Genomic DNA, 25498 nt, shown 5'->3' with positions numbered 1-25498 from the left:
AGCTGGTGAAATTTAGAAAAATCCAAAATAAAAACACATTTCAGTGTTTTCTCTCAAGTCATAATAAACTTTTAAAAGTTTATTAGTGCTCGCTTCGGCAGCACATATACTAAACTTTTAAAAGTTTATTAAATTTGTTTTTAATCTCTTCCTCTTTTCTAGATATAAAAACACTCTAAATCTAAATTTCTAAACCTACTAGCTACACTTCCTGTCTCTACGTGGAACATCACCATATGCTGAAGTGCCCCTTCTAAGCATCTCAGGTTCATCAGGGACTCCTCCCTAGTCTTCACTACCTACAGGCAGTACATGTCTACACCTTTTCAATACTGTTTCAAAGGCGTCTCTCATATACGTTCCTACTTTCAAGTCTACTGGCCACCTGGTGTGGGCTCTCTGTCTAGCGCAGCTGGCTGCCTCAGGCCTCCTGACTGGGTCTCCCTACCTCCAGGACGGCCTCCTTTCATTCACACTTGAGGATATCTTCAGAGAAGCCTTTCTAAAAGAGAGTTAATCATGTCATCCCTCTACTCAAAATAAAACACATCACACAAAACAACACACTTCCAGGATTCATACCAACTCCTGCATCCTGGTCTGTCACAACTACAGCTGGACTCCAACATGCATCCTCAGACTTAACAGTGGAGAGGCCACCCTACGGGATCTGGAGCTACTACCTCTCTCTCTTTGCCCCAGCGGTTACATCTGCCCAGCATGCCCTCCTCCCTATTCCTCAAAGCTCAACTCAAATACCACCCTCTCTCTCTAGCGTTTCCTGGAATGAATTCACCCACCCCCTTCCTGATACAACAGGCTCGCTTCTGCATCTGTCTCTAGGTTTTTTAGGAATGCCTCATAATGTGTTCATGAAGATTGCAAGCCAATTCTTACCCTTAAAAGACCGCTTTCTGTTCTCAACCAAGGCTACAAAAATCCTCTACAATGTTCCTGTAGCTGGGAAAATTCTTCTTGCCTCTTCTTCCTCTTAGTATCCACTTCTCACTTCTCCTCCAGCATCTTCACCCACAATGAATTAACTCTTCTCTTTCCTTCAACATCATGCTTACATTGCATCCACATGGTGCACCCTATGGGTGCTCTAGTCAGATATTTTTGTATAGTTTTCCAATTGTTACAATGGCATACCACCCCCACAGCCTCCAGATAAATTCAGCTGTGCCTGATGCCCAGGACTCTGAGACATACTACTCCGGGCTAGCCTCAGAGACCCAGGGTCACTGCATGGTGTCAGAAAAAAAGTGCAAAGTGCACATGTTTGTTTAACCCACCGAAAACCTGAACTACCTGGGACTCAGGGACAGGAAGTTTCATGAAAGAAAATTAACAAAATAAAAAACAACATAAAAGACTTGCTGTTACTTTGAACCACTGGCAATTACTTGCATCTTCATATTTGTAAGAACTAATCTGGCTCTTCCCACAAACAAGGCTGGAGAGACAGCTGTGATCTTGAAACTTATGTAAGCTAATTGGGTTTCTAAGTGGTGTTCAAAAGGCAGACTCTCTGAAATAACTTTCTAATTGGTCCAGGTGCTTTCCATGTTGAAATTCAAAAGTGATTAAGTAAGATGTGAAGCCTTCTGTAGTAAATAATTATAAAAACAATTCCTTTTGAACCTAATGTTTACAAAATGGATATTTATGAGCATGTGCCCCGTTTCAGTGAGAGTGTTTTGGCTCAATGTGTCTAACACAATAAAAACCCAAGGTCCATAATTTCCAGATGATTTTTGTTCCTAAGTGTAATGTACTAATTTGGGACTTGAGACATTACACATAAAGATATCTACCTTGGATATAATTTAGGGTGCTCAAGAAGACCTTTCAGACAAAAGGACTACAGAGATAAGGAGGGGAGGGTCTGCCAGGGTGCCTGGAGCATCTCCAGGCTTAAAACCCCTGGGAAAATAAACACTGCCTTTTGAGGTTGTTTCATTTAAAAGGTTTGGTTTGAATCCACAGTGTCCAAACTAAAGAATCCCTCCCACCCACGTGCAAGAGAAGTCTTCATCCCCACGAAAAGCTGTCTCCTCCAACACCCAAGCAAAGAAACGAGCCCATGAATGGGAAGGAGAGAAGGTAGATAGGAGAGAACCTAGACAGAGATGAGAAATGGTTCATAATGCATTGCCCTGTGGGAGGCCTGCCAAGCCCTGCCCTGAGGCTGACTGACCTCTCCACATCCTGGGAAACAGAACCCCTTTGTCCAAACCTAACACAATGGCCTAAACTACATGCGCCTGTAAATGGGGATGCTTCCCTAACTAAATGGAGGTGTTGACTGGTCATGGAGTGTAAGACTTTAATTTTCTGCTTGGAAAGCAGATAGAAGCAGAAAATCTTATCTAGAGACATTAATTAAGTACAAGAAGCTATCCTAACAAACCTAAATAGCTAAGATAAATTACTGCTTTTAAAATGTGAAAAAAACACAAAGAACATCACCTTCACACTAAACAGAAAAAAAAAACAAAACCAAAAAACAAACAAACAAAAAAAAAACAAAACAAAAAAAACCTGCTGGATAATCTACATCATTGTTTTGAACCTAAGGTCATGGGATGTTTTGTGAGTCCCCAGACAAGCAGGTGAACTGAATGCCACAGAGATGGAACACAAGAACTGTTTCCTCTTGGTCACAGCACAGAGGATGAGGCAGCTGTCGGGTCAGTGGGTGGGAAGAAAACAAGTAAAACTTTAAAGGATTCTTCAAGGTCCTTTGTGGGCTATGAGGATGGTTCAGAGTAGAATCGGGGGGACCCAAGCACACTGGAAGTCCACACCATTCATAGCTTCTTTTCCTTCGGCTCCACCAGGTGCTGGTGAGAAAGATGAGGGGCAGGCAGGGAGGACTGGAGACTGGAGAGTCACGACGCAGGCTATGGGGCCTGACGAGGTTTCAGGGTGGAACAGGCCCTGCGTGACCATGAGGCGGTGACTGGCCACTGCCAGGGAACAAGCACAAGGCCACAGACCCTCCTGACACAGGAAACAAATGCCTTCAGTCTCTGCCTTGTCTTGTATCTTATCTCCGTCAGGAGGCAAAAGCCATAACCTGCTGGGGGTGAGGCAGGAACCCCGTGCACACACTGGTCCCAGGTGAAGGACTGTGCCTCTGGGGAAGGACAGAAGCTTGCCCACACCCCGCACCCTGCAGAGACTCAAAGGGGAGGTGCTCTCGGACCTGCTTTTGCCCAAGACCCACACTGACGTGTAGAAGAGGTCTGCTGCTGCCAGAAGAGGAGTGACAACCTCACTTATACCCCAAACTCTCCACTGACACAAGGCCAAGTTCAGCCACCTGCCCTTCTAGACCTGTGCTGTGGAATTTTCTGCGATGACAGAAATGTTTTATAACTGTGCTGTCCAATACAGGAGCCACAAGCTGCATGTTCTATGAATCAGCCTTAATTGTAATTAAATTCCAAACACTTGTAATTATAATTAATTACAATTACATTTTAAATAACCACATGTAGCTTGTGCCTAGGACACTGCCGCTCTAGACCTGTACTAAGGCAGAGGCAGAAGTTGCCCGCCACAGGCTCAGAGTAGGAATGCTGAGAAAGTTCCACTTTAGAGACTCAGGTACATAGCACTTGCCTCCCCCTATTGCTCGAACAGGAGAACCAAGAGAACCCTCTGCCCCACTCACATCTCATGCTGAGTAACAGGGTCTGTTTGGTAGAGGAGAATTACTGCAGAAAACCCCTGACCACCCAGACTTCCCAATAAGAACATGGAAATAGCAGCCCACCATGGGAGAAGCTTAAAGCCTATGGTACCTATAGCAACAACAAAACCCAAAGATAGTTCAACTATTGACCAGATTGGCTCAACCCCTCACATTAATGGCCTGGCAGAAAAAGGTGTATCTATTTCCAGGTATACGTAACATTTACCTTGATGTCTACTATTCTTTCACACATGTAATAGGCATTGAATAAAAATTCTGTCTGACACACAAAAAGCAACTCCCCCAAGCCCAGTATCAACAGACAGAACAGACAACACAAAAAGATCAAAGGATGGCCCAGATGGTGAAACTATCAGACAACTTCAAGTAACTATAATTAATATCTTAAAGAATCCAGTGAAAAAGTGGACAACATGCACGAACAAATGGGTAATCTTAACAGACATGGAAGTGATTTTTTTTTTTAAAGCCAAATGGAAATATTAGAAGTGAGAAACATGGTATCGAAGATGAACTCCTTCAATAGGCAGACTGGGAACAAAAGAGGAACGATTCAGTGAAACTGAAAATATATGAATGGAAATTAGAAACACAAACAACAAGAAGAAAAACACTGTGGTTAAAAGTCAAAAAGCTGCCAAAGCAAAACGAAACCAGAAGAGAACTACCAAGAGCTATGGAACGACATCAAACAATCTAACACATGTACTCGACATCCCTTAAGAAAAAGAAGGAAAGGAAGGGACCAAAGAAATAATTTCTAAAACACAGCTGAGAATTTTCCAAAATATAGCTATTAATAACAAACTGTCAATACAAGCAGGATGGATACAAAGAAAAACACATCTAGCACAACAGTGTTGAAAACCAAAAATAAGGAGAATATATAATACATCGAAGGAAATGGATAAAAGGAAATTAAGCCTTGGACTTAAGCCATGGCCTCTCCATAAAAGACCAATGACTGTTTAGCCTTTTAGTAAAATGTGGATTCTAGCAAAATTGTCTCCCACATTTGCAGCCCTTACTGGACCACATAAACGATAACCAGGATGAAACGATGTTGTGTTCCCTCGCTAAGGCATCCATGCAGTAACCATAGAATGTGAATCTGAGGGTGCAGGCATGGCATGGCATTTTGTGTAGACTAACCAAAACTTCTCAAAGATGTAAGTTGCTGAATAGTGTGGTTTTTGTTGTTGTTGTAACAGAATTAAAATGATCTTTCGAGATAGGGCAAAATCGCCCGGAATTAGAATGATCTAAATACTAAACGTAATGTGAATACAAAACTGAAACTGAAATGTGTTATGGTCCAAATGTAATGATATCGTTTTTGTATTTGGTCCTATAAAACCCAATAATATTGGGGAAAATATGAATTTGCAGAGATTGTTCCTCTAGAACTTTTTTTAAAAGTCTCTTTTGGTTCTTGACGTTAATTAGATTGCATTAGCTGATAATTAGCTTTTGGAAAGTTGCACTAATAAGCAAAGAATATCTGTATCCATTCAATGCTTAGGAAATATAATTTCAAAACTAAAGCTGTCTATGATAAAATACAAATAATGCATGAAAAAGAATTAGAGTTTGAGGCAAAACCTGAGAGGCTTAGATCTACTTACCCTGTTCCTCTAGAGTACTCCACTAATTGTATGGGATTCTGTCTAAAATGCTGGGTGCTTCTAGTTGAGACCCTGTTGGGTGCTCCCTTAATCAAAGGCTGGGATTTGTTTTCTTTTCCTGCAGTGAGTGCTCGAGAGCTGCTAAAAGGTACCACCTGCACCTGGACACCTAAAGGCAGTTCCAGGATCCTCAAGTCAAGGCTCAAATATTCAAATGAACATGAGACTTTTAAATTTGGGGTCGTTACTGCAGTTTGTTTAGTTTAAAAATATACAAGAAAGTACATCAGTTGGTAGAGTCAAAATATTCAAGTAAATAAAAGGCAGATGCATGTACTAGGTAAGGGGGTCGGCTCTGCAGCCAATCTGCTTGGGTTCCCATCTCATTTTTGCTCCTTACTGGCTTAGGCCTCAGTTTCTCATTTTTTAAAAAAGGGATCATAATAATATCTACCTTATAGGGGCCTAAAAGAATTTTTAAATTCATTAACAAGTTGTTATGAGACCTAAATTTTGTAAGGCTTCTTAAATGAATAAATATGAAGGCCCAGACCTGGCATGGGATAGTGGTCTTTGTAATTATAACTATTTGTATCGGTCTCATTAATAAATTTTATATTAAAACAAAGTAAAAAACTAATCGAATTGGAAATATCACTTTCTTGAGGGGACCCAAAAGGTATTTTTTTTCCTGCAGTGATTTTCTTCTGTGGTATAATCATGTCTATCATCTGCAATCAAGTGCAATAATATAGTTATGTACCCATCATGCCCAGATTTTGGTTAATATCACTAGTTTCACTGAGAGGAACCAGGTTCCTTGTATGCTGGCAGCTTTAAAATGCATTATTAACAGCACTATGAAGACTGCACACATAAGATAACTTCTTAGGCTGAACTAAAACTAACTTAAATCTCTTTAATAATGCTCAAGGTGAAATAAATATTTAAGTCATATCATTACAGGCAGTCATATTTGTCTAATCCTTTATTGTTTATGAAGTAATTTTATATTCAGTAAGTACTCCAATTACTAATATCCATATAATATAAATATGATGTTATAAACCAGAAGGAGAAACCTGCTATGGATTTGCTTTAATGAGTAGAGAAACTGCCTCTGTCCTCCACCAGAAAGATAAGAAGAGTGATTTTCTTAACAGGACCTCCGAGGGTATTTTTTATGGCCTACAGAACTGACGTGGAAGGCTAGAATATTATTATACTGGAAAGGATATTATTATTATGTGTTTTCTCTAAAGCTTGTATTTTATAGCTAAGGTAAAAAAGTGAAACCCAGGAAAGGCCGAAATTAGAATTGCTCTTGAGGGATTAAGCAGGTCTCTTCAAAGCTGGAAAAACATGTCATTTATGTACAGATCATAAGCACCTTTAAAAGGCCAGACTGAAAAGGAACTGTGTGAGAGATAATACAGTGGAAAGACAGGTAAAGCAAATTCAAGAACTATTTAAAACATCAAATTTCCAAGTGGAAAGTTCATATAAAGTATCTAATTGTGCCCTAAACAGAATAGTGGGTTAAGAAATGTAGCTGGATGGAGGGTGAGCTGCTCACGGGTTTTTATATAGCAGGTGAGGCAGATGCTTGAGTTTGGGAAAGCCGTATGTAACAGGATGACTAGAGTGCAGTGACAAGTGTTGACAAGCTAAAAAACACAGGGCACCCTTGGAAAAGAATGGAAGGCAGTACCAGGCAGCACCCTGTGAAGCAGTGAGTTGTCCTTTCCTGTTTTCTGTCCCTTCCGATAACTTACATTATTTTCAACATCTTTCTTGCAAATGTATTTGCTCATGTGTATTAATTGGTGTTCACATGCTTACAGACACGCCTCTCTTCAAAAATGTTCCTATTACTGGCAAATGCCCTGCAAGGCACCATCTTTTATACTTTTTAGTCCTAAAATGTTGTGATCTATTTATTTGGCAGTTTGCCATTGATAATTCTTATTACTCCTGAGCACTTATTCCTAACTGAAAGAATGGGGATCCTTTTGGAATTTGGACTTTTGTTTCTTTCATTGTTTTGTCTTTTTTTTAATTAATCCCCAAATGTCCATCCTAAATATGAACATATAATTTTAGATACATCACTTTTACTTTCTCATGCCAAGTTAAATATCTTTAAAAAAAAACTAAGTATAGTTTTATAATAAATATTAATGAGACAGAATATAATCTTACCCTGGTGTGAGTACGAATATGCATCTTCAGTCCATCATTTTTACTGAATCCTTTTTCACAGTAAGGGCATTGATAGGGACGCTCACCTGCAAAGGAAGTCTCCAGGTCAGAAAAAAGTAAACTAGCAAAGCAAGCACTGCCATCACTCCCCCAACTCATATCCTAATCACCACATATGCTCTTTGCACTGCCAAAAAGAGGCTCCCTGCACAGCTGGGCTGACGCACCATGGGCGCTGCAGGGCAAAGGACTGTGCCTTCCCCTCCTGTGGAGAGGGACTGAGCCCAGAGCACTTCCAACATTTCAACATTGGCCAGCAGCAGGCTTCTTGCATATTCCTTTTATTTATTTTTATTTTTTAAAAGATTTTATTTATTTGAGAGTGAGCGAGCGAGAGAGGACACATGAGCAGGGGCAGAGGGAGAGGCAGAGGGAGAAGCAGACTCCCCTGCTGAGCAGGGAGCTTGACATGGGGCTTGATCCCAGGACCCTGGGATCATGACCTGAGCCAACGGCAGACCCTTAACCGACTGAGCTACCCAGGTGCCCCGGCATATTCCTTTTACCACTTGAGCCCAAATTAAATCTTCTGATTTTAAGAATCTCTTAAAAGGACTTTATATTAATCCATTCATTCTGTCACTGTACTACTCATTATAGGGGTCTTTAATTGATTTATTGATTCTTTGTTTTAACAAAGACTTCATATTCTGTCTCAGTTGGGGTGATGAGTTTCAAAAGAATTTCACACATTGGTACAGGTTAAACAGAACCACTGGTAGTTTAATAATTGATCCATACTTGCTGCTATAACTGAGTATCTTGCATCTAGAGGTTATTATTTAGAAAAGAGCCAAGTCATTTTTTTTAAAAAACTTACAAGTAAACGTACACATCACATTAAAAAAAAAAATTCTACTGTGAAATGACAAAAATGTGACAAAATTTAGTCTCCAGGAGGAATCTGAAGCTGCCCTCTAGTCAAAGCCTAATTATTTAGAAAAAACAGTCACTCAAAATCAGTATTTCTTCTTTATTGTCTCATTTAACAATGCACTTACACGGGAGGATGCTAGACCCTGCAACCAAAGATGGACACAGTATAATGTTTGCCTTCTGCAAATGTAAAACGTCCTATCTGTCTTTCCTTTCCCTCAGGGACAGGGCTTTTCACAAGCAGCACAATTAGTCCTTTACTCCCCCGTGTCCCATTTGATTCTCATTCTCGTTCAATCCGGGTATCACTCGCCTTATTCCAGCAAACTCCCCTATCAGGTCAACAATGAAGTCCTTGCTGCTCCAATGGTCACTTGCCATCACGGTCTTCCTGGACCTCTCCCTAGTCATGAGATGACAGCGACATTCTTGAGGGGCCTTGCTCTGTCTATGAACTGAGTGTTTTCAGCAGTAACATCACAGGGGGGCGAATATAGCAGAGCCCCCAGCACAGCCGCATTTTCCCAGCCTCTCCCTGAGAAGGAGCACCCAGGACTCTCCCCTTGAACTGGGCACTGTAAAATGATGACAACCATCCAGAATGGAAATGAATAAACAATAAAGTAACAATGGCAGTACAAACAGAAGCAGGACTCTTTACAGAACTATCTACACTTGCCAACTTCTTCTGTGAGATAAAAGTCAACCTTTGTACTAGATAAGTGGACCTGGAATTTTTGGCCTTATTATAATCATGACCCTACGGGTGTCTTTATTGTCAGAAGACTAAAGGTGTAGAGTCCAACTTATTTGAAAAACTATGAAAGTATAATCTTATTTTAATACTAAGTTGATAATATATATTTATCGTAATTCCAGATCTCTCTGTTGAGACCTGGTCTTGAGACAGCCACCAGGTATCTTCATTTGGATAGCCCATGGACAAGTCAAATACAGCGTTCTGAATTCATGTCTTCAACTTCTGATCCTGGGTATCCTGCAAATCCTGTCCTGACTAGTTATACCACGCTCACCCAGTTACCAAATAAGAAACTTAGCCCTCCAACGTACTTCCTCTTACTCACTGCCCCCTGCATCCAGTCTCTAAGTCGTACTGATTGCCCTTCTCTGATATTTCTAGAATTCTCCTTGATGATGGGGACAAAAATGAAAATAATATTAATAGCAGTAGCAGCAGCAACAGCATTGGCAGTAGAAGGAGTAGTAGCAACAACTACCATTTATTGAGTTCTTGACCATCTAACCTTTCCCATGCATAGCCCCCTTGCAAAAAAAGAACTGAAGAATACAGCAAAACGCTAATCTAATGGTGGTAACACCTGCATCGTAGAATTCCAGATAATTTTTTATTTCCTTCTTCATAAAGTATGAAAAGCAAAGTAAACTTTAAGATTTTCAAAGTTTATCTTACTTTAGCGATAGATAATGAGGAATGCTAAAATGTTTATTAACAAGTCAATCAAAAATCAAATCTGGATTACAAATAAAGCATGATAAAAATAGTAAGGTGGTTTACACTTACAAAAAGTCATTTCAAAAATTTTCTAGCAAGCCTAAAATAATTTAATATTCATGGCTATTCTCTTTGTGTAGCTTTGGGTGTTGTCTTGCTCTCCAAATACCAATAGACTAGCCAGCAAACAAAAATCAAAGACTCGCAGTCATCAGGTAAATTGTATGTTAATTAAGCCTAATATAATACACCAGGTTATTATTTTCTTTCATAATAGCTAAAGTGATTAAGCAAGGAAAAAGATATAGTTAAGGAATTTTAGAGAATGCAGCATAACAAATTCATTCCCTACCTTACCTAGTGTCATAATATAGAAATTTTCTCTATAGACATGAAAACGTTAACTTTTCTTTTGTTAGAAGCATAGATTTTCTCCTTTTTTTAGAATCTGATTGTCCTGAATTTGAATAATACTTGTCCTCTTTCTAGTTATAACTCTGGGGAAGTTATTCAACCTCACTGAACCTCTGAAAAATGGGATAAATTGTTATCTATCTCATAGGGACAGTGACCATATATTCAGGTTTGCCTAAGGCAGTCTCAGTTTATGCTGGTTATCCCAGAACAATGATTAACAGTACTCCCTTCACTTTCACCAGTGTCCCAATTAGGACAATAAAAATACCCAATTAACTATTATGGTTTGAACTGTACCCCCCCCACACACCTCTAATTCATATGTTGAAGTCCTAACCCTCCCACTCCAGTACCTCAAAATGTGTCCTTGGAAATGTTCTTTGAGTAGTGTGGATCCCTAATCTAATCTGACTGGTATCCTTATAGGAAGATGGTTATACGAAGACAGAGACACACAGGGAGAACCCCATGCAAAGAGCACAGAGATGCTGCCACAAGGCAAAGAACCACCAGAAGCCAGGACCTAAAACAGATTCTTCCCTAGTGCCTTCAGAGGGCATGTGACCCTGCCGACACCTTGATCTCATACTTCTAGCCTTCAGAACCGTGAGACAACAAATCACTGTTTAAGCCACACAGTTTGTGGTACTTTATTACAGCAGTCCTAGCAAACTAATACAGTCACCTGACTCACAGTGTTGGCAATTATTATTTTCAATGATGTCTATCTCTCTGCTGCCCATGACGCTGCTGTAAACTGCCCAGGAGAGAAACTGGTATCTCTAGAGGACTGAATTGCTGCCCCATCCCTACTCCAACACTGAAATCCAGTGATACTGAGCTGGTATGTTTGGGAAACTTGAGTAAGTCTAACTCTACTTATTCATTCTACTCTCCCAGAATATAACTCCAGTTTTAAAGAATGTCACTGGGTAAATGGCTTTTTTTTTTTTTTTAAGATTTTATCTATTTATTTGAGAGAGAGAGAGAATGAGAGATAGAGAGCATGAGAGGCAAGAGGTTCAGAGGGAGAAGCAGACTCCCTGCTCAGCAGGGAGCCTGATGTGGGACTCGATCCCGGGACTCCAGGATCATGACCTGAGCCGAAGGCAGTCGATCAACCAACTGAGCCACCCAGGTGCCCCCTGGGTAAATGGCTTTGATAAACAAAATTCATTTGAAATCTAGAGTGTGTGGTTTGCAAATCAGCCCAGACTGTACATTAAATTGCTACCTTCTCTACCTGTTTGGTTGGAGCATCTTTGCAGGAATCCTGCCCTTAAGACTCTGAGGACAAAGCCATTTGTGGTCCCACATAATCTGAAGCTGAAGGTTACCTGTATAAGTCAACATGCTAATAACTATTAAAGTCATTTTCCTAATTTTCATACTAAAGGAAGCCGTTATTCTTAGTTTTTTCACATTATGCATATGGTATCTTCCTTCATTATTTCAAATTATTGTGATAAATATGTCTCTAGGAAATACATTTGTCTACACATAAAATTATTCTGGAGCAAACAGGAACCAATCTTCAATGTGAGTTAACCCTGAGAATATAAATCTTTCTTTCTTACTTGAACACTGCCAGTACATAGGTTCTGATGCACAATATGAAGCAAATCCAAGGAACTACCATTTTTTTAGAGATTTTATTTATGCATTTATTTGAGAGAGAGAGTGCATGAGTGGGGGGAGGGGCACAGGGAAAGGGAAAAGCAGGCTCTCTGCTGAGCAAGGAGCCCAACATGGGGGCTCGATCTCAGGACCCTAAGATCATGACCTGAGCTAAAACCAAGAGTCAGACGTTTAACCAACTGAGCCACCCAGGTGCCCCAAGAACTACTATTTTTTTAATATCTCTGATAGATTTAGACATTGTCTTCATTTTGCTCAGGCTAATTAAAATGTTCAAATTTTAACTAACCTGAATATTAATTAATCTAGTAATTAGCTAAAAAATAGCTAAAAACCACAATCTAAATGGAAATAATAATAGCTTAAACATATAGAACCTCTGTTCTGTTCAGAATGCCTAACGTATATTAACAATTTCAATTCTTGCAACCTTATGATCTAGGTATTCTATCCCTAGTTACAAATGAGGAAAGTAAGCCACTGAAAGGGTAAGTACTTTGCTCAGGATGACACAGCTATTAAGTGGTGGAATCAGAATTTTAACCCTTAACTCTTACGCCATTACATAAATTAATAATACAGCTAGTATTTTGTGTAAATGAGGTTAGCCTTTCTAAAGTTTCTGACAGAAACTCAGCTTCTTGTAATAGCAGTTAACATTAACCAGATCTTTTTGGCTGGTAAATTCAAGCATTCTTTTACTTATCAAAGCTCTTCAGGAAAAAGTAGGGGGCAGGTTAGGAATGTGTGTTATGTCTCAAAGCAGGTCCCAAGTGAATGCAAATACTAACATAATATAAAGCTGTGCATTGAGAACTCTCTATAGGTAACCACCTTCAAAATTTAGAAGGTAAACACAATACTGGCAAATATCTATGAGATTTAACTATCAGTAGTCAAATTTAATGACCACAGTAGCTCAAATAATATTGATGTGTACATAATGGCAAAATATTTTTCACTTAACTAAGGAAAATGGATGAGTTCTTTGCAATGCTTCTTTCTTTAAATTATGTTCTGACACTAAGCATTAAAATCCACTTGTGTTTTCTTCAAACATATCAAGGAACAAACAGAAACACTGATGGCAATTGTAGAAGGTTGATTTTTTTTTTTTTTTTTATATCTCAGGAAACAAGTCAAGGATATATTTTTTAAAGATTTTATTTATTTATTCATGAGAGACAGAGACAGAGAGAGAGAGAGAGAGGCAGAGGGAGAAGCAGGCTCCCAAGGAGCAGGGAGCCTGATGCGGGACCCGATCCCAGGAGTCTGGGATCATGACCTGAGCCGAAGGCAGACGCTTAACCATCTGAGCCACCCAGGCGCCCTGTAGAAGGTTGATTTTAAGTTGATTTCCAAAGGTACCACAAAGTGGATACTCCATGAAGCTACTTTAGTCATGCATTAAATATTTTTTGAGCACATACCCTCTTCTCATTACTGTCCTGGGCTTTGGGAATGCAGTTGCAAAAAGATTCACAAAGTCACTGCCTTTCAATTTTGCTAGTGTAATGAGAAAGACAAGAAAAAGTAGAGAAAGACCCCAAGATAGTTTCAGATACTGATAAACTACATGAAGAAAATAAAACAAGGAGATAGGTTTAAGGAAGATCTCTGTGGGAGTGAGCTGAAGGACTGAGCTAAAGTTGTTACAAAAGGCAGAAGAAGCGAATGAATGCCAATGCCAATCCTTGATGCCAATTTCACATGATTGAGGCACACTTTTTTTTTTTAACTCTTCATATTTGAATCAGAATTATTTAAGCTTACTGGGCTTGAAATAAGTGCCTCCAAATTCTCACTGCTGGCATACCTGATATGGAAGTAGCCTAAAAGTATTTGAAATGTGTGAGGAGGAGTGTGGAGGATGTTCAGAGAAGAGCTCCAAAAAATTGGGGATGGCCTTCTAGATGCAGCTAGTGGTAACAAGAGGGGACATCTGGATGCCACATGGAACACCTTACAGAGTCTAGCCTGGCCCTCAAACACGTTGCCTTGAGTCTTTGAAGAAGAAAAGGCACTACAACAATAACCATCCACTGGTAAATATGGCTAAAAACAATTGGAAAAAGTCAGATTCTAGGTAAATATATGCCATTAGAATGACGATTTATTGACGTTACCATTGTTTTATGCAATGTAACTTTAATTCATCAGAAAGAACTCCAACCCTCATCAAAGGATTAACATATTAATATTAAAACAGAATCTTAAAATGGGTGAAGGGAATGCATGTTGGCATGCATCTCCATGATAAAAGGATACTAAAGCCACAGTATCACTGACTATCCATCTATGGCTCCAAACTAACTCAACGTCCAACAACTTGACACAAATCTTTTCTTAAGATCTATGTTTATGTAATATGAAATTAACAAAACAAAATCTTGCAAACCTTGATATTCTTAAATTAGCCCCTGGATTTAAGAAATAAACTTGGCCACTCTATAAAAGGAATCAGAGATAAAATTTTATTTCAAGCTCCTAAACACATTGACTTCAACAAATTTAGCAATAATGACCATGATCAACCTTGAAAATTAAAAAGTGTTAAAATGACAAGGGGTTAAAATGATAAATTTTATGTTCTGTATATTTTACCACAATTTAAAAAGAGATGTGAGGGTTGCTGGAGTGGTGGAGGGTGGGAGGGATGGGGTGGCTGGGTGATGGACATTGGGGAGGGTATGTGCTATGGTGAGCGCTGTGAATTGTGTAAGACTGTTGCATCACAGACCTGTATCTCTGAAACAAATAATATATTATATGTTAATAAAAAAAAGAAGATAGTAGGAAGGGAAAAATGAAGTGGGGGAAATTGGAGGGGGAGACGAACCATGAGAGACTATGAACTCTGAGAAACAAACTGAGGGTTCTAGAGGGGAGGGGGGTGGGGGAAGGGTTAGCCCGGTGATGGGTATTAAAAGAGGGCACGTATTGAATGGAGCATTGGGGGTTATATGCAAACAATGAATCATGGAACACTACATCAAAAACTAATGATGTAATGTATTGTGATTAACATAATATAATAAAATTAAATTAAAAAACAAAAAGAGATGTGTAATGCCAATGAGCCCTATGCTTTGAAAGATTTTAAAGAAGCAGAAAAGCTTAATAATATAATGTATACAATTTAAGAGATTTTGACTAAAATAAAAATAGATTATTTTCAGAAAACAGTTTAATAATTTTAACTTTTATTTTGTCAGTATATTTTTAAAACCTATGAGATTTCAGGGTGCCTGGGTGGCTCAGTCATTAAGCGTCTGCCTTCGGTCAGGTCATGATCCCAGGGTCCTGGGTTCAAGCCCCACATCAGGCTCCCTGTTCCACAGGAAGCCTGCTTCCTCCTCTCGCACTCCCCCTGCTTGTGTTCTCTCTCTCGCTGTGTCTCTCTCTGTCAAATAAATAAATAACATCTTTAAAAAAAAAAAAGGATGAGATTTCAGAGAGCTCTCATAATTTTCTAAAAAGATGAAAAGATGTATACACACAGAAAATGTAATTTAAGATGGAATAAAATTAAACTCCCACTTACAGTGACTCCAAATTAAATAATGTTTAAATAATTAAATTAAATAAGGTTTAAAGATTTTGGAGCCACAGTTTTACTTTTTGAGTTTTTCAATGAAAATCAGTTTTGGAGAGGGCAACTTTCAAATGAACAAGCAAACCTTGAAAGTGTGTGTTTCATGAAAAATAAGATGGTTCCATGTGGTTGGACTTCAAAATAAAAGCTATTCTATATGGGAATTCTTTAGAACTCTAAATTTGTTTTCCACAAATATCATGGGACTGGCTTGTTTTGCTTTTGTGAACTAAGGAAATTGTTATAAGACATCAAAGTGACTCATTCTAAATAAAAATTAAACAAAAAATGTAATGGGGCAAGCACCGCCCACTTTTCCAATTTCACCATTCCAATCCCCTCAATTTATGGAGCATCTAATAAACTAAAAGTACACCACAGAGAGAAGTGAAATGCTACCCTGACAGATGGGAGTAGCTCAAGTTCATTCTTGACAATTTTCTATGATTTGAAATACTTATTTTTTTCTCCAGGAACAAAAAAAGCCATGAAACCCCACTGACCTCACTGAACCCCACACTGTTACTCTTGGAATGCTCCTATTAATCAAATCCTGCAAAAATCTCACTTGATCTGAAGAAGTTGAGCCCAAGGACACCCTCTTTGAAAGAAAGACAACAAAAGTCTGAACTTGACATTTTCTCCTTGAGTATTTACAGAGATGCTCTACTTTTAAAAGTGTAAAGAGTTTACTATTAGAAGGAAATGGGCAGTAAAATACAAAAATCAAAATTTACTAAATGCGGAGATCTTTACTTCTCAAAATACTTTGGCCACCTGAATCAAAACAAATCAAGTCTTTTTTTAAATGCCAGGTTCTATGAATGGAGCTACAAAAAAAAAAAAAAAAGTAAAAGATGCATTCTTCTCCTTAAGAATCTTACAGTTAACAGTATCCATCCCTCATTTCTGAAGAGATTTGCCAAGTCAAATGAGGTGAGGTTCACAGGGAAGCAGAAAAATAGGAGAGTCATGTGCTCACTAATTTTCTAATCTCAAATAAAGAGCCACAACTATTTTTGGGTTGACGGCAAAATAAAAAATGAGTTTTACAGATGCAAACAAAATAGAATACATGATGCAGAATAAAAAAAGTACAAGAGTTAATGAATAGTTAAAAATATATAATTAGCTAGGAAGAGAAAGTCAGACTCCTTACTCAAGGCTTCAGTCGACCAGGTGTATAAATGACACCCATCACATGCAATTTGTCTGAGGGAGTACGACTCCTTCATATGTGCGCCAACAAAAGCAAAGGGGTTTGCTTCACAAACAGGAGAAACATCTGAATGATCCAGACACTGGCAAAGTTTTCAAGGTTCTGACCAAGAAAGAAAAACTACATGAATTCTCCCCGCTACTGTTAAGGGACACTTTAAGATAGGTAAGTAGAGAAAGGGAAGGTAATTACTGATTTGGTTTTGTTGGTAGGGAGTCAGACTTCAGTGGGAAAACTAATCCTTTCACCCAGCAGTTTCCCGTGTTTAGGAATTTCTACCAAAAGTTTTATTTAGCCTCATATTTATGAGCATAGTTTGTGAACAGTGGTCCTGGGGTGATGAAGTAGTTAAACCTCAGGAGCTGCAAATGGAGGGGCTTCCTGCTAACAGTGCCAGCAAGGAAGAATCAAGACTATATAACTTTGAGCAGCATGAAACCCTGAAAATGATTCTCCTTACCCCCCAAACTAGAAAAGGGATAAAACCTTCCCCAGCCCTGAAGCATACTTCGGAGTCGTGGGAAAACAACAGCCAGAGAAGTTGTCCTCAGGGGAGAAAGTGGTAGTAATGGCAAGAGGAAGCAAGTATCAGAGGAAACCCAATCTCTTGTAGTTAAATTTGGAACACCAAATTTAACAGAGGTAGCTATTCATAATATTACGTAGAAATGGACTAACAGATAAAGTTGCTGAGATACAGGTGATGAAAACTGTTGCCTGGACCACTTCCATCTTTGAGGATCTCAGTGTATCAAAAAAAAAAAAAAAATGAAGAAGAGATAAAAAGAGAGTTACTAAACAATGATATATTTTAAATGATCCCTCTTGTTAGACTCTGTGACTATATTACTACTTCATCTGGTTCATGATGCTACATCCCAAGACCAATGCCACTCCCTCACCCTTCCCACTGTGCCTCTATCCGTCCTTGACAAACCCTGACATAAGCATTATAGCTTTTGCATTAGAAACTAGGGCCTTTGATATTGTTTGAAAAAATATTTAAAAATAGATAATAATACTATCAATGAAAATCAAAATGGATGTTTCTCCATATCTCTCTTTTAAGTTGTTATATGCACTTGTCACTAACTCAGAATCAAACGGGAGGAGCGAAGTACAGAAAGAAAAAAAAAAAAGGAAAGAAACACTACATTCCACTAATGTGGTCAGTGTTCAAAAATGATCTTAAGTGTCAAAATAACACGGAGAACAAAAATCATGTAGTTCAAGACTTTACGAATGACTTCTTAGGGAAAATCTAAGGCTCCCAAAATGTGATGCTGAGAATATCATTTACTTCTGTGCAGATTCTACACTGAACTGTTCTGTGAACTCTTAGTTTACCTGCAGGTAAGAGAACATTCAATATGACCTAATGTTAGTAATTAACCACTTAGAAAATAAATATAGCAAAATAAGCTTCCTCTCAACACAGGCAAGTTATCTAATTCTTATAAAAATGTGAAAAACATGCCTTAAATTTTCATTTGTGTTCATAATGACTTTGCTAATTGTCTATTTTTATTTATTAATAATTGCCATATTGTCTTATTGTTGTTTGTAATTATAGCTACCATTTTTGTAATTTTGAACAAATATTCTAAAAAGAATGAATAAATTCTTTTAGAGAAAGAATCAGAAAAACAATGGCTAAAATCCAAGTATAACCAAATTATACTGATCCTTTATTTCTAAGCTGATCACAGGTATTTACTAAAAAAAAATTAACTGGTTCCTAAGACAATGATTTATTACTACATTCATACAACAGTGTGCAAGCAAGCCTAGAACAGAAGGGCCAACACAGCCGGTATCTATTAACACGAAAAGTTGGTTGGAACTGTAGGCAAGTAATTAACCTTCTGGCCCAGAGCTTTAAAACCCCAAAAGCAGTTCCTAGAATTTCTTTCATAATTTATGAACAACTGATGGATTTCTTGTCACAGTCCGTGGATTCCCTTGCGGAATTAGCCCCAGCTCTCACCGACCCTAAGAAGCTATAAACCAACAGAAGAATGTGCTCTACTATTTCGGCTGACCCACAGAGTGCCATCCCTGTCACTGTAGCATAGGAAACCGGATGGTAAATTACAGAGCCGCCAGGCACAGACCTAAACATTTCACCTTCCCTGACGCTGATGGTGACACACAGTACATGCACCCTCACTCACCCCAGACCAGCCCTGTCTGACAGCAAACCCTCGTCTATGTTCTACAGATGATCTGTATTCTGCTGCTAAAGGTTATAAAAAGATGATGATGATGACACTGGGAACAAAAGGTCAGACCGTATATCAAGGGAGGTTGCATAACTGTGGTTAAATACAGGCAGGAATTATGAAGACAGAGCAAAGACAGAGCAAAATTATGAAGACGTGGCGGCAGCAGCTCACATACCGCATGCGCACACTGTGCTAGGCACCGTGCAAGGTTCCCGACACAGACTTTTCATTTGCTCCTCAAAACAATGCCAGGACATTGGGACTGTTCTTTTTTTTAAGATTTTTATTGCTGCCTGTGTTCTCCTTTCGGATTTTGATGGACTCCTGTCTCACATTCAGGTCTTTCAACCATTTTGAGTCTGTTTTTGTGTGTGGTGTAAGGAAATGGTCCAGTTTCATTATTCTGCATGTGGCTGTCCAATTTTCCCAACACCATTTGGGAAATGGTCACCATTAGCTGACCCTAGAGTTGAGGGTCCATTTCTGGGCTCTCTATTCTGTTCCATTGATCGATGTGTCTGTTTTTGTGCCAGTACCCTACTGTCTTGATGATGACAGCTTTGTAATAGAGCTGGAAGTCCAGAATTGTGATGCTGCCAGATTTGCTTTTCTTCTTCAACATTCCTCTGGCTATTGGGGGTCTTTTCTGGTTCCATACAAATTTTAGGATTATTTGTTCCATTTCTTTGAAAAAAGTGGATGGTATTTTGATAGGGATTGCATTAAATGTGTAGATTGCTCTAGGTAGCATTGACATCTTCACAATGTTTCTTCTTCCAATCCATGAGCATGGAACGTTTTTCCATTTCTTTGTGTCTTCCTCAATTTCTTTTATTTATTTATTTGACAGTGAAAGAGCACAAGCAGGGGGGAGCAGCAGGCAGATGGAGAGGGCGAAGCAGACTCTCCACTGAGCAGGGAGCCCGATGTGGGGCTCGATCCCAGGACCCTGGGATCATGACCTGAGCCGACGGCAGATGCTTAACAACTGAGCCACCCAGGCATCCCCGTTGGAACTGTTCTTACCCAAGTCCTTTAAATGAGGAAACTAAGCAACTTACTATAAAGCTCACGCAGGGAGGAAATGAATAAAATGGAGTTTGAAAGCCTGTCATATGACTCCACGATCCATACTTCGGATATGAACTAGGTATTAAATAACAAGAAGTGGAGATAGATGACTTTGTGGTGGGAAAATTTCTCCGTAAGTGGAATTAAGTAACGAACTACAGACCCTCAAGCTTCTAAGTAGAGATTATTAACCTCAATTGGTTGATATGTCAACAAGATACTATCATCAAACATCATGGAAGGGATATATGTAATTCTACAGTAAGTTTCAGGGTAACAGTAAAACTTAGAATAAGAACTAAAAATACCAGCAAAGTGTACACTGAACAAAATTTAAGCCTTAGTTTAGCTCTAGAGGAACAATATACGAGTAGTGTAACCTTAGCAATTCACTGTATTTTGTGGGGCATGGGTTCAGTTAAGAGACTTGAACTACAAAATTTATGAAATTCCGTCTATTCTAAAAGTGAAGGGTATTGTATTTTAATAATCTTTAAAAGCAAATGACTTGTGCACACTTGCTGTGCATGTTCTTATTCTAATCACTCAATTATGAAGAATGAATGGACTTCAGAAGGTGGATACAGGGTTTGTAAAAAATAACATTTTCAAAGTTAATGGAAAAAAAACCACAAAGTTTTGTCAGACTTCACCTTAGCAGTACAAAATGGCGGTAATGGGAAGGGGAGGGAGAAGGAGGGGAAAAGAAGGTGAAGCAAGGATACAACTGGTTGGTTACTTAAGGTAGTAAAGGATAAAACCAATCAAAATGTGAATTGGAGAAGTTTTTAAAATTTTTTTAAAGCACTATTAACAAAAAATTACAATAGAGACATAAATACTGAGACTCTTCCCAGAACTAACAGGTAGTAATCCAATAGCTAAGTTATCACTGTCTTATAGAATGACCATTAGTCATGAGCCAATAAAATAAGACCTGTTTTAAGAAAATTAATATGAAGGAAAGTGCCTTTAATACTCCACAAAGCAATACCATCATTATACTAAATAGGAAATGATGAAAGATAACCAGTTGGCAAGGTGGAAGGAAGAAACATAGACAGGAGTCCTGTTTTCTCTTCATAAAACTTAATGTTATTTGATGTTATAAAAAAGAGAATTAGCTTCCCAAAATATTGATGGACAGTTTGAATGCTACAAAAATGAAATGAAATTGACTCCTTCAACATAATGGGAAAACCATGGAAAGACTATTACCTCTATAAAAATCTTACCACATTGCAGTGTATTCAAATGTACATCCATCCCACTAAAAAGCCCAACTATCAATAATCATTTCCTAGAAATAAAAAAAGTAATCTGTCGAACTATATGACATTCTGAAAAATGTCAAACTATATAAATGTCAAATGTTCTTCTGGAAAACAAAGCTATGGAGACAGTAAGAAGATCAGTGGCTGCCAGGCATTGAGAGTTAGGGGATAAACAGACAAAGCACAGAGGATTTTTAGGGCAGTGGAAGTACTCTGTATGATATCATATTGATGAACACACATTACACATTTGTCCAAACCCACAGAATGTACAACACCAAGAGTGAACTATAATGTAAGCTATAGACTTTGGGTGACTATAATGTGTCAATGTGAGTTCATCAATTGTAACACATACCACTTAGATTGGGGATGTTGATAACAGAGGAGGGTATACATAGTGGAGGGAGGGGGTAGGAGGGAAAATCTCTGGATCTTCCCCTCATTTCATTGTGAACCTAAAACTACTCTAAAAAATAAAGGCAGGGATGCCTAGGTGGCTCAGTCGGTTAAGGGTCTGCCTTCAGCTCAGGTCATGATCCCAGGGTCCTGGGATCAAGTCCCGCATTGGGCTCTCTGCTCAGCGGGGAGTCTGCTTCTCCCTCTGCTTCTGCCTCTCCCCTTGCTTATACTCTCTCTGACAAATAAATAAATAAAATCTTAAAATAAAAATCTGGAAAGTTAAATTTAGTCATCATTTTCTCTGTATGTCATTGCCCACTATAAAGGTGACTCAGGAAGAAAATGAGCATGTAATCCTAAATACATACACACACACACACACACACACACACACACACACACACTTTCCATTTCATTCTAAAAGATAAAATTTTCACACTACTAAAATAATGTGAATTTTAGAATTCCATTCCTCATCTTTTATATTGGAGAACTTACATGATGTGTGTAAATCTTTTAATTATAACTACATAGCATCTGTGTAGCAAAAAAGAAGAGATAACACAAAAATAAGACAGAACTTGAAGTCAAAAGATTTGGATCTTACTACTTTAACTGGATAGGTCATTTGTTTCTCTGAATCTCAGCTTCCTCATCTAGAAAATGAGAATGGTCTTAGAAACCTATCACACTAACTGTGGAAGGATTAACTCAGATAATATTTGAAAAAACTTTTCTCCTTCGATAAACTTGATTAAAAACCTGAGCCTGATCTGCCCTGCCCTTCAGCTCAGAATCTAGTCATGGAGCAGATAATGCAAAGTAAGTATAATATCATAATTGAAAAGAGATGTTTATATATAGTAAGCAAGGGGAGCCCCAAATCTCTACTAGATGAGAGGCTATGAAGAGCAAGAGACTATAATATACTACACAATTGTTTGTAATTATTCCAGTTCCTGTAGAGTGGACTTTGTCAAACAAAATGGATAGGGCATTTGTCAGGACCAATTTCCTCTACCTTTTTTCTAATAAGAATTTTAAAAACTAGCCAATTCCAAGTTAAAAAGAGTCATGGTAAGTTTTTAATACTGGTTGGCCAGATGTTGCTCTTTATTCCTTCATTTAAGCACTATGATTTTATATATATTGGTGAGCTAAATCTTAAACCATGCTGTTAATTATTATCTGTTATACAATTGTTTCCAACCAACAGCATGATAAAGCAGTGAGGTAAAGAATGGAAAGGAGAGCAAAGGGCCCAACTTTATATTGAGGTGGGACTGGCTAATAGATTGGGGAGTTCAGTAATTTTATTCTTTGATTCTAACATTTCTCAAAGTGAATTCCATGATTGTATAATTTATGAAAAAATGATTTTGTGGTCAATTAAATTTAGACTCAAATCCAGGACTTCTTGCTATGAAGCCAGCATTCTTTCCACTATCCCACAGGTATGGTAATGTATTTGTAGATTCTTTTATTTATTCAAGAAGCATTCTCTAGGTTCTTTCTCCATGCCAGTCAGTTCTCTGAATAGTAAACAAGTAAGTTATCAGATATAGGCACAGCTCTAAAGGAACAGAGAACTTACAGATGACTGAAGAAGTATGAGCACTTGGAAGCATGCGGTGTTGAGAGAAGCACAAATGTGGTGGGAAGAAGGGATGGTCACGTGACATATTGTGGAGAAAGTTACATTTACTTGGAGACTGGGGGAAAGCAAAAGAAGCCTAATAACTGAGCCTGGAATGTCAACTGTGAGAGGAATTGGTAGTTGATGAGTCTCGTGATAGGTAAGGGACAGTCATTTTGCAGAAAGCAAGGGGAAACCACTGCGAGATTTATAGTAGGATAACAGCATGACTGGGTAAGCCTTACCAACTCTTTAAACCTTCTTTTGTAAAAAATAGATATACTTTACAATATATTTAAAAAAAAAACTTCTAAAGACTATGCCAATAGCAAATTTCATGGAATTCCTTTTTCAAGAAGATGACTAAGCATGCAGTAATGAAGTTCTGCTTCTTCAGAAGAATCTGAGTTTTCTCTCTGAGTGGTATGACTGTAAGCGACAAAATAAAACAATAAAAAGTCTGTTTATATTTAAAGAATAGAAGTCTTCCTGTTGAAAGAACTAGGTTTTGAGAGAGATGCGAACAAGATGTAAGCTGTGAAGCTGGATGTTCAGGAAACAGCTCTTAGCGGCACTTAGTTAGCATCTGCATCCATTCAATTGTTCTCACTGGAATAGAACACTCCCACTTTTAATTATGAAAATTTTCAAACAGGCAGAAAAATTGGAAAAATAGTACAATAAGCCACATATACCCTCACTTGGGTTTAATGTCACCGTATTTGCTTTCTCATTCTCATTTCTCCTTTTTTTAAATATATTTTTTGCACTTCTTTTTGCTGCTCCATTTGAGAATCAGATGCAGAAACATGTCACACCTAAGTAATTTAGCATAAACCTAATAATAGCAGTTACCTGCATAATCATAATGTTAATATATTTTAAATATTTTATTAGACAAGAAACATATGAAAGCACAGAAAATCATCAAGAAAATTCAAATTGTCCATATTTATAATACAAAGAAATAACCACAATTAATAACTCAGTATTTGACCTCTAAGGCCTTTATATATAAATATATTATCCTTACAAAAATATATCATTTTGTTTTTATAACACATTTCTTTTCATGTTAACAAATATATGATTACTAATATATGGTATTGCTCACAGAATATTCCAATTTATAGATAGACCATAATTTACTTAACCAATCTTCTAAACTAAAGGCTCTATTTCCATTTTTTTCCCCCTATTATCAATAGCTCTTCAAGGAACAGGAGATTGTTCTTTTTTTTTAAACAAATTTTACTGCCTATGATCTCTTTTTGGACTTAGAAATCAAGCATACTTTGAGTTTATGTCTAATAAGGAAGATAGTAATAATTTAAAAAGCCAAGGACAACTTTTGATGTGACAAGGTAAATTAAATTTTTGATAGATTATCTTGGAGATCATTACAGTTTAATTTTAAGAAAGAAGTTAGTTAAAAACACATAGCTCAGAATTTAAAACAACACTAAAAATAATTTTTCCAACCAAGTTCTCCTTTCAACACTTATTAAACAAAAAGGTCAGGTTAATCAGGAACACAGCCACCTAAATGCATTTTTTCCATCAAAAATGCATTTTTCCAAGGGTAATACATTAAAAAAAAAATGCCAGACAACGTGATAGTAAATTAGCTCCTTATCAATAGTCAATCAAGATTATGTCTATAAATTATTAAAGTTTCAGCATATTCAACGACTTAGGATCTTGATAAACTTGAAAGAAAGGAAAGGGAAAGATATTGAACATAAAATTCTCAGGATGGTATCTGTAAGAAGGAAAAACCTAAGAAAAGGAGAAAAGAATAATATAAGAAATTATATCAATCACTTGTTTCTTCTGTACAATCAGGACACAGTGCTAAGACTCTGGCACGATTTTAAGTCCACCCACCCTCCATCCACATGGCTCTCTACCGCTCTTTTCCTTTTGCTTCTTTTCTTTTTGTTGTTCTCTGCTTCTGTTTTGGTTCTCAAAACTTCACTTTCCCTGGATACTTCTAAGCAATAAGACCTCCTTTCTCTCTTTAGGGCACCCATTATTCTACATCCATCATGTATAATGTT

The 25498-nt window shown here is 37.9% G+C and overlaps 1 protein-coding gene across 4 annotated transcripts in view; it reads right to left on the bottom strand.

Moving 5' to 3' along the window:
- PRDM5 (PR/SET domain 5) overlaps positions 1–25498 on the bottom strand; it is a 184753-nt gene that overhangs the window by 40238 nt on the left and 119017 nt on the right. For 3 of the 4 annotated variants that reach the window (XM_028102296.2, XM_028102297.2, XM_088019962.1), the window contains one exon: positions 7552–7637. The exons of the other annotated variant lie outside the window; for it this stretch is intronic. In XM_028102296.2, the coding sequence (XP_027958097.1) occupies positions 7552–7637 (86 nt within the window). The remainder of the gene's footprint in view (positions 1–7551; positions 7638–25498) is intronic. 4 annotated transcript variants of the gene reach the window in all.

Source organism: Eumetopias jubatus, unplaced genomic scaffold, assembly GCF_037043125.1.
Source record: "Eumetopias jubatus isolate StellerSeaLion01/CBP00866 unplaced genomic scaffold, mEumJub1_p1.0 scaffold_2, whole genome shotgun sequence".
NCBI lineage: Eukaryota > Metazoa > Chordata > Mammalia > Carnivora > Otariidae > Eumetopias > Eumetopias jubatus.
Note: the sequence above shows the minus strand (reverse complement) of the source record. Positions and strands in the feature narration are given on the sequence as shown.